The following is a 14,456-nucleotide window of genomic DNA, read 5'->3' as shown; positions in this document are numbered from 1 at the left end:
GCTTCACCCTGCCCCCCGAACCTGTGCACCCCCTTTACCTTGTACAGCTTCCCTTCCCCCATATCTTGAGCATCCCCTTTTTCCACTCATTTTGTGTACCCCCACCTTCTGCAGCCTTTCCACCTTGTCCTTCTCCCCATCCTCACCTTGTGAACGGCTGCACCCCCAAACTTGTGTGGCCCCACCCCTTCCTCTCATCTTGTACAGCTTCCCCTTCCCCCCAACCTTTTCCTTCTACACCCCTCACCTTGTAGAGCTTACCCATGCCCCCCTTGTATCTCCCCCTCACCTTGTGCAGCTTCAATATGGCCCCCAGAAACGTAACTTCGTGGCTATGGAGCCTTTTTCTCTTCTGGATGCTGGCAGCACATGGAGGTTTTATACTGAACTCCAGCTCATGGTGAGAACAGGTGGAGGCTCAGGCCCCGTACACACGGTCGGACAAAACCGATGATAATGGTCCGACGGACCGTTTTCATCAGTTCACCGCTGAAGTGGCCTGATGTGTGTACACACCATCGTTCCAAAAACCGATCGGGTCAGAACGCGGTGACGTCAAACACACAACGTGCTGAATAAAATGAATTTCAATGCTTCCAAGCATGTGTCGACTTGATTCTGAGCATGCGCGGGTTTTGAACGGAATCGGTACTAACCATCGGTTTGGACCGATCGGGCAGCGGTCCATCGGTTCGGTTTTGAAGCATGTTTTAAAATTTTGGACCGAAGGAAAACAGACCGATGGGCTATACACACCGTCGGTTTGGACCGATGAAACTGAACCTCGGTCCATTCTCATTGGTTTTGTCCGACCGTGTGTACGGGGCCTTAGTCTTTGGGTCCCGGGGCCTGGGTGGGCTTTACTGGGCAGTATTTGGCCAGCGGTTCCCAGGGCGGATGACAGAGGAGGCAGCAAGAATCACAGTGCAGGACATCGCACTTCTCTGATGACGGTGGCCTTCTCACACTGATGGCCCCAGAGGCTGGCCACCTTGCACTGCTGCTCGTACTCCATGATGCCCTCCAGGACCTAGTGCAGCTATACCGATTCTTGGCGATGAAACGGAGCCCTGCCTCCTCTAGTGGGCATAGGGAACAAAATTTTCACTCTACCTTATATCAACCCGTACCTGTATGGACAGCATGTATAAAACCTACAAGAAAGGAAACTGGTGGTGGATTAATCGGGGGGAGTTGTTAAATGAAGCACACGGTATGTGTCTCCATCCCTGGTTCAGGCATGAGAAAAAAGAAAGTGGGACTTTGGGACGTCCCTTTTCTCATACCGGAAACTGGCGGTGTTACCTATAGAACATAATTAGTACAGGTTAGAAAATTACACATGTATAGGACTGATTGACCAGAGCTGTATTCCCATCACTCTTGTTCATTTTTGGTTACACATGACACTCAAAGGTATTAACATTTGTACCACGGGGATGAGTGTGATCTATTAAAGCTGCACTTGGACTGATCTCTATGAGAAACTGAAACTGCAAAGGAATGCTTTATTTCAGGATATAATCCTTTCAGATGTCATGAAAATAGAGTGGACTTAGTCGTGATACTGGGATTAGGGAATTAAAGATTGGATCCTTTAGGCATATGTAGACAGATTATGAATAAAACTGTATATCCTGTAGTATGAAAAATAAATTGTAGGTGAAAACTGTAACTATTCTAAAACAAACAATATTTGTTATTACTCATTCAGATGTCAGCTAGTTGTAGATTTAAATACCATCTAAATCCTAAATGGATAAACAATTGCCATAACCTGTTTTATTAAATACTATTTTAATAGTGTCCTGATTATCAGTACAGTCCCAACAGTGGCCAACAGTGCTGCCAATCATTGCCCACCAATGCCGCCAATCAGTGCCCAGCAGTGCCACCTATCAGTACCGCCTATCAGTGCTGCCTATTGGGAGGCTATGCTGATACCGCTGTCACTGTTGTTTTACAATCGCTTTTTAAAGCGGAGGTTCTGCGGTCCATCGTTTTTTATCTTTGCATTGAATGTTGTTTCAGTTACCATGCTAGTACACACCTGTTTGACCCTTTCAATCATCCCTGTCTGATTTCTTAGAAAATAATAACTTATAAAAAACGATGCAGGAATTTGCCATTTTGCTTGTGGGCATTGTGAAGCCCACAAGCACATACTTCCGGGAAGCGGTGAATGCTCATCTCCCAGCATTCACCGCTCAATCTCGCACCTGCGCAGTCTTTACGTAGACTAGGTTAGCTAATGGCAATATTTACATGCATGCCAGTTCATAAAATGGCGCCATTAGAGATGCCGTTGTCACGTGACCGACGTCACGCGTCACTTCATGTCCCACAACGCATTGCGGCTCTGGGGAAAGGAGCAGACATGCCCAATCCCGCGGGAGGGAATACAGGAAGTAAATTTTCAGATGGCTATGTTACGGTATTTATTTAAAAAAAGAAAATAAGTTGTGCCAATTCAGTATGTGGTTAGTGCAATAAGTCGTTTGGGATAATGTTGTAAGATTGGGTGAACCTCCGCTTTAATGCAGAAATGTCTTCCATTTTATTTATGAAATATTTAATTTCCTGACGGAATTACACTAGGTGCCTTCCTTCTTTTTCTTTTTTATAAACTGAATATTTGTTCTGAGTGCCCGTTTAAACTATACCAACTGAAGTCCACTGTCCTGAACCTATTACCTACCTGGAGGCTGTGTTCGCTGAGGGAGCCTGATGCCGCGTACACAGGACCGTTATTCATGTCATGAAAAATAACAACGTTTTTCTCGACCTGATTTGTCGTGATTCCTCTCGAGCCTGCCTCGTTCGTGTAAAAAAATGCTCGAGCTAAGCGCGGTGACGTACAACACATACAACGGCATTATAAAGGGGAAGTTCCATTTGAATGGCGCCACCCTTTGGGCTGCTTTTGCTAATTTCCCCGTCTCATAACTTGCTTCTGAGCATGCACGTTTTTCCCCCTCGTTAAAGCCTACGCGCGACCGTTTTTTACGATGTGAAAAACAACGAGGAAAAATAGAGCAGGTTCTAAATTTTTAACGGGCATTTTTCTCGTCGAGAAAAATGCTCTGGAGCCTACACACGACCGTTTTTCACGACCAATTTAAAAAAATGCATCTTTCTCGTCATGTGTACGCGGCATGAGTCTTCTCTGGGTTTAACATACCATAAAGCCTGATTGACTCACTAGGTGTGCACCTATCTGAGTTCAATCCCTCTGGTAAGCGTTTGGTGTTTCTGGTGGTGGATCTTCTATGATATTTGTTTGACACAACGTCTCATTCACATTTATGATCTATTTTGTCACAAATCATTCTGGACAAACTTTCACTTGTTGTTTGTATATTGGAATACCCCCAAAATTGTTTCACTTCCAAGGACGTTTTTTGCTTTGAACTGTAACCATCACCATTTGATATTTTTTGTTCTTATGTATTAAGTTCACTTAAATAGTTCACGTACTATGCACAAGTAAATTTTAGTCTTAGTTTGTTCTAAAGCCTTGTACACACGATAGGTTAACCAGAGGACAACGGTCTGGAGGACCGTTTTCATCGGTAAAAAACGATCGTGTGTGGGCCCCATAGGTTATTTAACCATCGGTTAAAAAAAGCCAACTTGCTTTAAAATTTAACCAATGGATTGCTAACCGATAGGTCAAAACCAATTGTTAGTATGCAAAACCATCGGTTAAAAACCTGCGAATGCTCAGAATCAAGTCGACGCATTCTTGGAAGCATTGAATTTCATTTTTTTCAGCACGTTGTTTTGTTTTACGTCACCGCGTTCTGACACGATCGGTTATTTAACCTATGGTGTGTATGTGTGACGGACCATCAGTCAGCTTCATCGGTTAACCTAAGGCCTCGTACACACCATCGAACATGTCCGATGAAAACGGTCCGCGGACCGTTTTCATCGGACATGTCCGCTGCCGGATTTTGGTCTGATGGCTGTACACACCATCAGACCAAAATCCCCACGTAAAACAAACGCGGTGACGTGGTCGCGACGATGACGCGGCGACGTGCGCGACCCTGGAAGGTCAATGCTTCCACGCATGCGTCGAATCACTTCGACGCATGCGAGGGATTGCGGCCCAGCGGACATGTCCGATGAGTCGTACAGACCATCGGACATGTCCGACGGAAAAGGTGCCAGCGGACATGTTTCATAGCATTAGTCCGCTGGAAACCTGTCCGCTCGGACAGGAGTCCGGTCCGCTCGCCCATACAGACGACCGAACATGTCCGCGGGAACTGGTCCGCGGACCAGTTTTTAGCAGACATGTTCGGTCGTGTGTACGAGGCCTAAGACAACGGTCCTTCAGACTGTTGTCCTCTGGTAACCTATCGTGTGTACAGGGCTTAAGGCCACTCAGTTTTATCGCTGCACTTATTTATCTTTCTGACTATCAGTGCCCCTCAGTGCTGCCAAACAGTGCCGATCAGTGCCACCTATTAGTGCCCATCAGTGCTGCCATTCAGTGCAGCCTCATCAGTGCCCATCAGTGCAGCCTATCAGTGCAGCCTATCAGTGCCACCTATCAGTGCCTATCAGTGCAGCCTCATCGTGTTTAAATATTATTCCTGCGCTACCAAGTCATTCAAACTGTGACAGCGCTGAAAGCTGAAAATTATCCTGGGCAGGAAGGGGGTAAAAGTGCCCAGTAGGCAAGTTTCTTAAGCAGTTACAGCAAACAGTTATTTTGTTTTTATTCCTTGAAGATAAAGATTTTACATAATTGAATAATAGCTGACCATTGTAAGCACCTGTTTGTGGTACATTGTTTGTCTCAAGCTCGATCTGTTAAAGTAAGTTGAAAATCTGCAGAATTGCTGACAGGATGAGCAGGTGAAAATAAAGGAAAAATGCTAACAAACAGAGAACATTGGTGAGCTGCAATTGAATCTTTTTTTTTTTTTTTTGGGGGGGGGGGGGTTTAGGAGACTTAAAAGAGAAAAGTAAGTGACAGCTGGTGTGTGTGTGTGTATTAGTGAATGCATGTACCGTATTTATCGGCCTATAACATGCACCCCAATTTAAGAGGGAAGTTTCAGGAAAAAAACGTTTTATTTAAATTTGTGGTCAATCTGCAGCCTCAATGCAGACTATGGCCCAGATTCACTTAGAATCGTCTATCTTTAGGTGGGCGTAGCGCATCTCAGATACACTACGCCGCCGTAACTTAGAGCGGCATGTCCCGTATTCTCAAAGAACTTGCGCTTTAAGTTACGCCGGCGTAGTGTAACTGGGCCGGCGTAAGCCCGCCTAATTCAAATGTGGAAGTGGTGGGCGTGTTTTATGGAAATTATTCGTGACCCCACGTAATTGACGCTTTTATCGAACGGCGCATGCGCGCGCATGCTCGGTATCATGTAGAATTTTCTAATTAAATTGCGCCCGCTCAATGCCTAGTCGACGTGAACGTAACTTACGTCCAGCCCCATTCACGGACGACTTACGCAAACGACGTAAAACGTGAAAAATTTGACGCTGTTCCGACGTCCATACCTAACATTGGTACGCCTCATCTACGCCTCATAGAGCAGGGGTAACTTTACGCCCAAAGAAGCCTAACGTAAACAACGTAAAAAAAATCGCCGGCCGCACGTACATTTGAGAATCGGCGTATCTAGCTCATTACCATATTCGATGTGTAAATCGACGGAAGCGCCACCTAGCGGCCAGCGTAAATATGCAACTTAGATACGACGGCGTAAGAGACTTACGCCGGTCGGATCTAAGACAAATCTATGCGTACAGTAACTGATTCTAAGAATCAGGCGCTTAGATACGACGCCTCACACTCAGAATTACGACGGCGTATCTGGAGATATGCTGGCGTAACTCCTACGAGAATCTGGGCCTATGTGCCCATCTCCAGCCTAAATGCAGCCTATGTGCCCATTTGCAGCCTCACCATCTCTCGTGCAGTGAGGGAATCACTGAGCCGTCATCTCCTGTTCACTCGGCTCTAAGTCGCGTCGGCAGTCACATACACAGTCCCGCCTCCGCCATCGGCATTGGACCAGCTCCTGTGATTGATAGAACACTGGTCCACTGATAGAACACTGGCTGTAAGTTACTATTATTCCTCCTGCACACTGTACATTACATACTCTTGACCCCCACATTCTGTATGTTACATGCTGCTGACCCCTGCAATCGGTTCATTACATACTGCTGACATTTGCATTTTGTACATTACATACTGCTGACCCCTGCATTCTGTATATTTGGGACAGGATGTTGAATGTTAGTTATTTGGTTGTCACTGTCACCAGAACCCTCAAAATATATATGCTACCCATTCTTGGCACATTCATATATATTGATTAATTTGTTTGTTGACTGACTGGTAGGTGTGCTGGAAACATGCACCTTTCTTTAAAAGCTAGCCATTGATTGCTGGAACACCCTGGAGGCCTTCAGCTGCCTTTGTGCTGTGTTGTGTCTCTTTACCTTTAACCACTTGCTTACCGGGCACTTAAACCCCCTTCCTGCGCAGACCAATTTTCAGCTTTTGGCGCTGTCACTCTTTGAATGACAATTTCACGATCATGCAAAGCTGTACCCAAATTAAATGTTTATTATTTTTTTCCACACAAATAGAGCTTTCTTTTGGTGGTACTTAATCACTGCTGTTTTTTTTTTGCTAAAAAGATGAATAAATACCGAAAATTTTGAAAAACAAAACAAAAAACAGTTTCCTAGTTTGTTATAAAATTTTGAAAACAAGTAATTTTTCTCCTTCATTGATGTGCGTTGATGAGGCTTCATTGATGGGCACTGATAAGGTTGGACTGATGGGCACTAATAGGTGGGACTGATAGGCACTGAGAGGTGGCACTGATGGGTGGCACAGATGGGCACTGATAGGTGGCACAGATGGGCAGCACTGATGATCTGCACTGATTGGCACTGGTAGGTGACACTGATAGGCATTGATTGGCAGCACTGGTGAACATTGATAGGTGGCAATGTTGGACAAAGGTAGGTGGCACTGGGGGTACTGGTAGGTGGCACTGGTGGGTACTGATAGGTGGCACTGAAGGGCACTTATAGGTGGCACTGATGGGCGGCACTGATAGGTGGCACTGATGATCTTCACTAATTGGCACTGGTAGGTGACACTGATAGGCATTGATTGGCAGCACTGGTGGACATTGATAGGTGGCACTGTTGGACAAAGGTAGGTGGCACTGGGGGCACTGGTAGGTGGCACTGGTGGGTACTGATAGGTGGCAGTGTCAGATGGTACTGGTGGACACAGATGAGGCAGCCACGGCTCTCTGTGTGAGGGACACTGAAGAGCACTGAAGGTCCCTCTGACAGAAGCCAGTGATTGTCTTTTTTCCCCCATCATGCTGACAGCATAAATAAACTGATTACAGATCTGGGGACGGATTCAGAAAGAGATACGACTGCGTATTTCCTGATACGCCGTCGCATCTCTGAGTTCTGACGGTCGTATCTATGCGCCTGATTCATAGAATCAGGTTACGCATAGATATCCCTAAGATCCGACAGGTGTAAGTGACTTACACTGTCGGATCTTAGGCTGCAATCTCATGCTGGCTGCTAGGTGGCGCTTCCGTTTGTTTACACGAGGAATATGCGTCGTTTGCGTTCGGCTTTTTCCGGCGTATAGTTACCCCTGCTATATGAGGGGTAGCTAATGTTAAGTATGGCCGTCGTTCCCGCACCGAGTTTTGAAATGTTACGTCGTTTGCGTAAGTCGTTCGCGAATACGGCTGGACGTAATTACGTTCACGTCGAAACCAATGACGTCCTTGCGACGTCATTTAGAGCAATGCACACTGGGATATTTTTCGGACGGCGCATGCGCAGTACGCTCAGGGCGGGAACGCGCTTAATTTAAATACTACACGCCCCCTACCCGCCAGGCTTATTTTACGGACGGCGCATGCGCCGTTCATGTAAAACGTAAAAAACGCGGGGTCAAGGGAAATTGTGCTGTCACACAGCTTTTACTGTCTAGCAGTTATTACATGTTATGTTATTATGTTATTTGGTATGATCCTTACCCAGAAACGTGAGTAACCACGTGTGTGTGTGAAGAACAAACATCCTAACACAGGAAACCATCTGCAGGCTGTGCACTGAGAGTTAGGCCTGTGTGTGACTCCTGCAGCCACCATTACTCTGTGTATGAAGCCAGCCTTCTACTGAATGCTCCATAACTGTTCACTGCCAGGGACTTTTGCCTTTATTGGGGAGCAATAAGTACCTTTCGAACTGCTCAAAGACTGTGTATCATAGCTTCATCAAGTCCCTAGGATTTATCATTGTCAAGCTGTTTTTGGTTGTGAATCCAATACCTGAATCTACTGAAATAACTGTGTATTCCTGCCTATATAAAGTGATAGTGAACTGTGCAGTGAGCTGAGCCATCCAGTCTGAACCAGTTGCAGCACTAGATGTCACAAATATCCAGCTCCTCAGTTCAATCTACCTAATATCAGAAGTCAGCTCTGGCAGATTTGTAACAAGACACCAAAACTACAGCACTTGTCATTATGTCTGAGGCCCCGTACACTTGACCGAGGAACTCGACGTGCCAAACACATCGAGTTCCTCGTCGAGTTCAGTGTGGAAGCCGCCGAGGAGCTCGGCGGGCCGACTTTCCTCATTGAACAATGAGGAAATAGAGAACATGTTCTCTTTTCGGCCCGATGAGTTCCTCGACGGGTTACTCGCTGAAAAGTGTACACACGACCGAGTTTCTCGGCAGAATCCAGCTCCGACCGAGTTTCTGGCTGAATTCTGCCGAGAAACTCGGTCGTGTGTACGGGGCCTCACAGAGATCCCACAGAGTCACCTGCATTTAATCAAGATAAAGCAGACTCCTTACTTCATTCTGCTCGTCCCGCTAGAGGCCCTCATCCATCCTTGAAGGCAAGAGAGGTTTATGAAGAAAGTAAGGAAGAAACATCTAGTAACCTGACTGCATTATGGCATAAGACTTTAAGTTGTATAAAAAACGCTAATGAAACTAGCAACAATCCTGAGCAATTGAACACTGCTCTCTCAAGGGTTAAGAAGGCATTTGAGAATTATAAAAGACTTTCTGAAAAGTTCTGCTCCCTATTGTCACATTACAGCATAGAGGAAGCCGCAGTAGAATTAAAGGACTTTACTTCTACTGACCAGCAGAGGCATAGCACATATCTTGAAGCAAAGGCACAGATAGAAGGTAGATTAGCACAGCTACATGAAACTACATCCTGTAAATCTGCTTCTTCCAGACACTCAGGAAAATCTTCTAGATCTGCCCGCTCCTATCATAAATCCTCTTCTAAGTCACTGCGGTCCTGCTCTGTAAGGTCAACACTGAGCGACCAAATACTCAAAGCTCGCCAGAAGGTCGCAGCAGCCCAGGTTCAAGCCGCCTGCTCTGAAAGAGAAGCAGCCATCAAAGCAGAAGCTAAATGCATTCAAGCAGAAACAGAGGCTCAGCTAGAGGCTCAGCTAGAAATCCTTCAGAAGAGTAAAGAAAAGGAAGTAGCATTGGCGGAATTATCTGTCTTGGAACAAGCCCTATTGGAAGAAGAAGGAGCAACTTGTCCCAGCTTGGCTGCTTGTCAAGACCCCATTGAAAGGACCCTACAGTTCATCTTAAGCCAGAACCACGACATCACAGTCCCACCTACAGTTGGAGATTTTTCTCATAATCATCCAGCATGTGGACCAGAAGGCAACGTGTCACAAAATCAAGCTGGTCAACTAGACACACCTGCTAACAGAGACACTCCGCAACTACCGCATGTCACAAAATCAAGTGAGTCAACCTACGCGGCTCACATGCCACCGCAACCCTATGCGAATAGAGATTACAAGGGTACAGCAAAAGACTACAGGATGAACTCTATGACCCCTGTGATACAGTTCTCTTCAACTTCAAATGCTCAGAGACCTTCAGACATCAGACCCTTACCTAGATTGAACCCATCTGCAACACCTTTCGCTCCACCAACCAGCCAACTTCAGATACCAACCATGGCTCAAGTCGGCGCACCATCAGTATCCCCGGTGGCTATAAAAACTGAAAGCATCAACGCTACGGAGCTCAGCAAGAGTATGGCTTTACAAGAATTGATCACAACTGGACTGTATAAATTTGATGACCGCCCAGAGAACTACAGGAGTTGGAGATCTACATTTAAGGCCGTAATCAAGAGCTTGCCCGTTGAACCTCAAGCAGAACTCGATTTACTAATAAGGTATTCGGGGCGACAATCTTCAGAACAAGTAAAGAGACTTAAATCTGTTTACATTCATAACTTTAACGCAGGCCTTGATGCTGCCTGGGAATGTCTAGAACAAGACTATGGGAGTCCGGAAGTCATTGAATCTGCCTTATTCCAGAGACTAAACGACTTTCCTAAGATCTCTGTTAAGGACAATCATAAGCTTAGAGAGTTAGGTGACCTCCTTCATGAACTTGAAATTGCTAAGCTAGATCCTAGTTTACCAGGTCTTAGCTTTTTAGACACTGCTCAGGGCGTGAATCCTATTGTAGCAAGGTTGCCTAGTTATCTTCAGGGAAAGTGGACTAGTGTAGGATCAAAATATAAGTATGAACATCATGTTTCCTTCCCTCCCTTTTCTTATTTTGCAGAGTTTGTGCGGAAGGTTGCAAAATCCAAGAATGACCCAAGCTTTTTCTATCCAGATACAACCACCACTCCTTTAACCACCTCAAGGGGTATTGCCACCAACAGTAAGTTCAAGGATTTAAAGTATCCTATTGCCATGAGGAAGACAGAGGTAGCATCCAACGTCTTGGCTACAGGCATTAAGGCAAGCAATCTCAATCAACAGTGTCCTATCCATAATGTGCCACATTCTCTCTCCAAATGCCGTGCATTTAAGGACAAGCCTATTGAAGAACGCAAGTCATTTCTCAAAGAGCATAATATCGGTTTCAAGTGTTGTGCATCCTCCGATCATTTAGCAAGAGACTGTAAGATCACCATCAGATGTTCTCTGTGCAACAGTGCCAAACATGTGGACGCTCTTCATTCAGACCTGTTCAAAAGGAAACCTTCACCCGGCAGCAACCCCAAGCCTACATCAGATGATGGCGGGGAGAGAACTGAGCAACATGCCAACCCCGTAACCACAAGGTGTACAGAGGTATGTGGAGAAGGGCTTCATAGCAAGTCTTGTAGCAAGATATGTCTTGTAAGGGTTTTTCCTGAAGGATGCCCACAAAATTCCATAAAAATGTATGCCATACTCGACGATCAGAGCAATCGCTCATTGGCCAGTCCAGAATTCTTTGACCTATTCAACATTCATGGAGAGGCCTGGTCCTATACCTTGCAGACATGTGCAGGAAAGATCAATACTTCTGGAAGAAGAGCCCATGGCTTCATAGTGGCATCAGAATATGAGGACATAGAGTTTCCTCTTCCAACTCTAATCGAATGTGATCAGCTACCGAACAACAGAGAAGAAATCCCCACACCAGAGGCTGCACGTCATCACCCCCATTTAAGCCACATTGCTGACTACATTCCACCACTTAACAATGATGTTAAGATCTTGATTCTACTAGGGAGAGACGTTCCTAGAGTCCATAAAATAAGAGAGTTATGTAACGGTCCAGACGATGCTCCTCAGGCCCAGAAACTTGATCTTGGATGGGTGATAATAGGAGAAGTCTGTTTAGACCAATCTCACAAGCTCTGGGATGTAGCTTCCTACAAAACCAATGTTGCCTATCGGTCGATGAAATGTCCATTGCATTATTATGCGAAGGAAAGACTTGAATTTAAAAACAAAAGTTCCATATCAAGCACTCCAAGGTATAAACTGCAAGCTCACTTCTCAGAAGGACCTTGGCGATTCAGTGTACCAGACTACTTGCGATGACAACAAGATTGCCCTTTCAGTCGAAGACAAGGAGTTCATCAAGATTATGGATGAAGAGTTCTTCAAGGACAATTCCAACAGTTGGGTAGCTCCATTACCCTTCCGAGTACCAAGGCTTACCCTCCCTAACAATCAAGGACAAGCTTTAACCAGATTTGCTGCACTTAAGAAGACTGGGCCATATTCTCTCTAAATATCCGCCTGCTTCGCTTAGGGCACTTACACTCCGCTGTCCCAACTTACTGGAGCAGGTGTTGTATTCCCCAACCACTTGCTCCATAAGTTGGGACAGCGGAGTGTAAGTGTCCCGGCGTAGCCAGGCGGATCTCCAAGGGGGCGGCTTCTATTCAAATGAAGCGCGCCCCCGATGCAAAAGAACTGGGCATGCGCCGGGCTGCAAAAAGCCCAGTGCGCATGCTCTAGTTCTCGGCGGAAAACGTCAATGACGCCGACGTGTGCGTCATTGACGTAAAGTCGTATTCAAGAACGACTTACGTAAACGACGTATCCGACGAAAAAACACGACGGGGACCCGACGCCATCCGTAACATGGCCTACGCGAGACTTGCGGAAACTTACCCCTCATATAGCAGGGGTAAGTTTCCGCTTACGCAAACGACGTTAGCGACGGTTACGCGACGCGAACTCGTTCGTGAATCGGCGTAGAAGGATCATTTGCATATGCAAATGACTCCTTCATGTAAATGCCATCTAGCGGCGGCCGGCGTCATTGCATTTAAGATCCGCCAGTGTAAGTGACTTACAGATGGCGGATCTTAAGTGTATCTATGCAAAAATGATTCTAAGAATCAGGAGCATAGATACACGGGTCAAAAAAGGGAGTTACGATGGAGTATCCTGAGTTACTCCATCGTAACTTTACTCAGAATATGGCCCACTGTCTGTAACAAACCTGAGATGCAAGAGCACCTTCTAGCATTTATGCAGAAGATTTTAGATAACCTTCACGCTGAACCAGCACCAGACCTGTTGCCTAAATGGGAGAAATGGAGAAACTCCATGAAAGTACTGAAAGAACTTAATATCCCACGCTGCTATTCACCCACTTCAACTTCAAGAAGTCTGAGGAAAGAGATTCACGTCTTTTGCGATGCATCTACCGAGGCTATAGCGGCTGTGGCTTATCTCAAGATCATAGATCCCTCCGGGAGATCCTATGTCGGTTTTCTACTAGGAAGAGCCACGTTAGCTCCAAAACCTGCTCACACTATTCCAAGATTAGAATTGTGTGGCGCAACCCTAGCTATCGAAGTCGCAGAATTCCTGCAAAATGAAATGGACTCTGAAATTGATCAGGTTAAGTACTACACCGACAGCAAGGTCGTACTTGGCTACATATGCAACAGCGTAAGGAGGTTCTATGTGTACGTGGCTAACAGAGTAGAACGAATAAGAAAAGCCAGTAGACCTGAACAATGGAACTATGTCCCAACTGGTTTGAATCCCGCAGACATTGCAACGAGGTCAATGTAAGCAGTTGTCCTCACGCAAACCAATTGGTTTTCAGGACCCAAGTTTTTATCAGACCAGTCTTCTACAAACTCAAAGGAAGATATCAATTTCCACCTGGTGGATCCAGATACTGATCCAGAAATCCGCCCTGAAGTGATAACATTGAGTTCCAACATTTGGAAGCAAGACGCTTTAAACGTTTCTCTTCTTGGAAAAGATTGGTCAAGATTATAGCAAGATTGAGACATATTGCTCAGACTTTCCGCAAGCCCAATCAGACATCGTCTTGTCATGGATGGCACACTTGCAAGGAGTCACCCAATGCGTTAGAGTACGAGAACGCAGAATTATTCATCATACGTCTTGTGCAAGAAGAAGTCTTTGCAGAAGAGATTAAATGCTTGAGAGGCAATAGACCAGTCTCAAAGAGTAGCCCACTACTCAAACTGAACCCAATAATCGACAATGAAGACATGCTTCGAGTCGGCAGACGACTAAATAAGTCAAACCTGCTTAAAGACCAGCAAGCTCACCGAATTCAGTGGCCAATTGGACTTATTTCAAAAAGGCCATCACCAGTGATGAGGGAAGAGTCCGAAGTGTGGAAGTCAGGATCGTTAAGGATGGGGCTTCAAAAACCTTCCTGTGACCAGTCACAGACAATCCTAATAATGCCTGCTTCCAAAAATTCTGATTCAGTGTTATGTGAAGGAGTCACTTAAGACCTTTAATATAGCTAGCTTATAGACTTGAGAAGGCTAGATAGCATGTTACTGTATGCAATGTTAATAATATGTAAGAGAACAGAGTATAGTGGTATCTCACGATACCAGGCGGGGAGTGTGCTGTCATGCAGCTTTTACTGTCTAGCAGTTATTACATGTTATGTTATTATGTTATTTGGTATGATCCTTACCCCCCTGCTGTTCTAGCTAGTTTGGTTGCTCCCACCCACCATTTCCTGCTCTAAACCCCATCTTTGCTTAGTTGCTTGAAAAGTCTGCAGAGTGTGGGAGCTGTGTAACTTCATTGGAAATTTACCTATGGAAAAGCCTGTTTAAATT

At 45.5% G+C, this 14,456-nt stretch overlaps 1 protein-coding gene across 1 annotated transcript; it reads left to right on the top strand.

Annotated features, from left to right (window-relative positions):
• Positions 1–334: 334 nt before the first annotated feature.
• On the top strand, positions 335–11,919 carry LOC120928207. The gene is made up of 4 exons (XM_040339317.1): positions 335–400; positions 4,816–4,829; positions 8,844–9,459; positions 9,505–11,919. The coding sequence occupies exons 1-4, from the start codon at positions 335–337 to the stop codon at positions 11,917–11,919; spliced, it is 3,111 nt and encodes a 1,036-aa protein (XP_040195251.1).
• The last annotated feature ends 2,537 nt before the right edge of the window (positions 11,920–14,456 follow it).

Source organism: Rana temporaria, chromosome 2 (genome assembly GCF_905171775.1).
Source record: "Rana temporaria chromosome 2, aRanTem1.1, whole genome shotgun sequence".
Lineage (NCBI taxonomy): Eukaryota > Metazoa > Chordata > Amphibia > Anura > Ranidae > Rana > Rana temporaria.
The sequence above is the reverse complement of the archived record's forward strand: the minus strand, read 5'-3'. Positions and strand labels throughout refer to the sequence as shown.

Coding starts and splice junctions, on each gene's coding strand:
- LOC120928207 (XM_040339317.1), top strand. CDS start 335: ATGGAGCCTTTTTCTCTTCTGGATGCTGGCAGCACATGGAGGTTTTAT. Junction 9,460..9,504: donor AAAGAGAAGCAGCCATCAAA/GCAGAAGCTAAA, acceptor GCTCAGCTAGAG/GCTCAGCTAGAAATCCTTCA.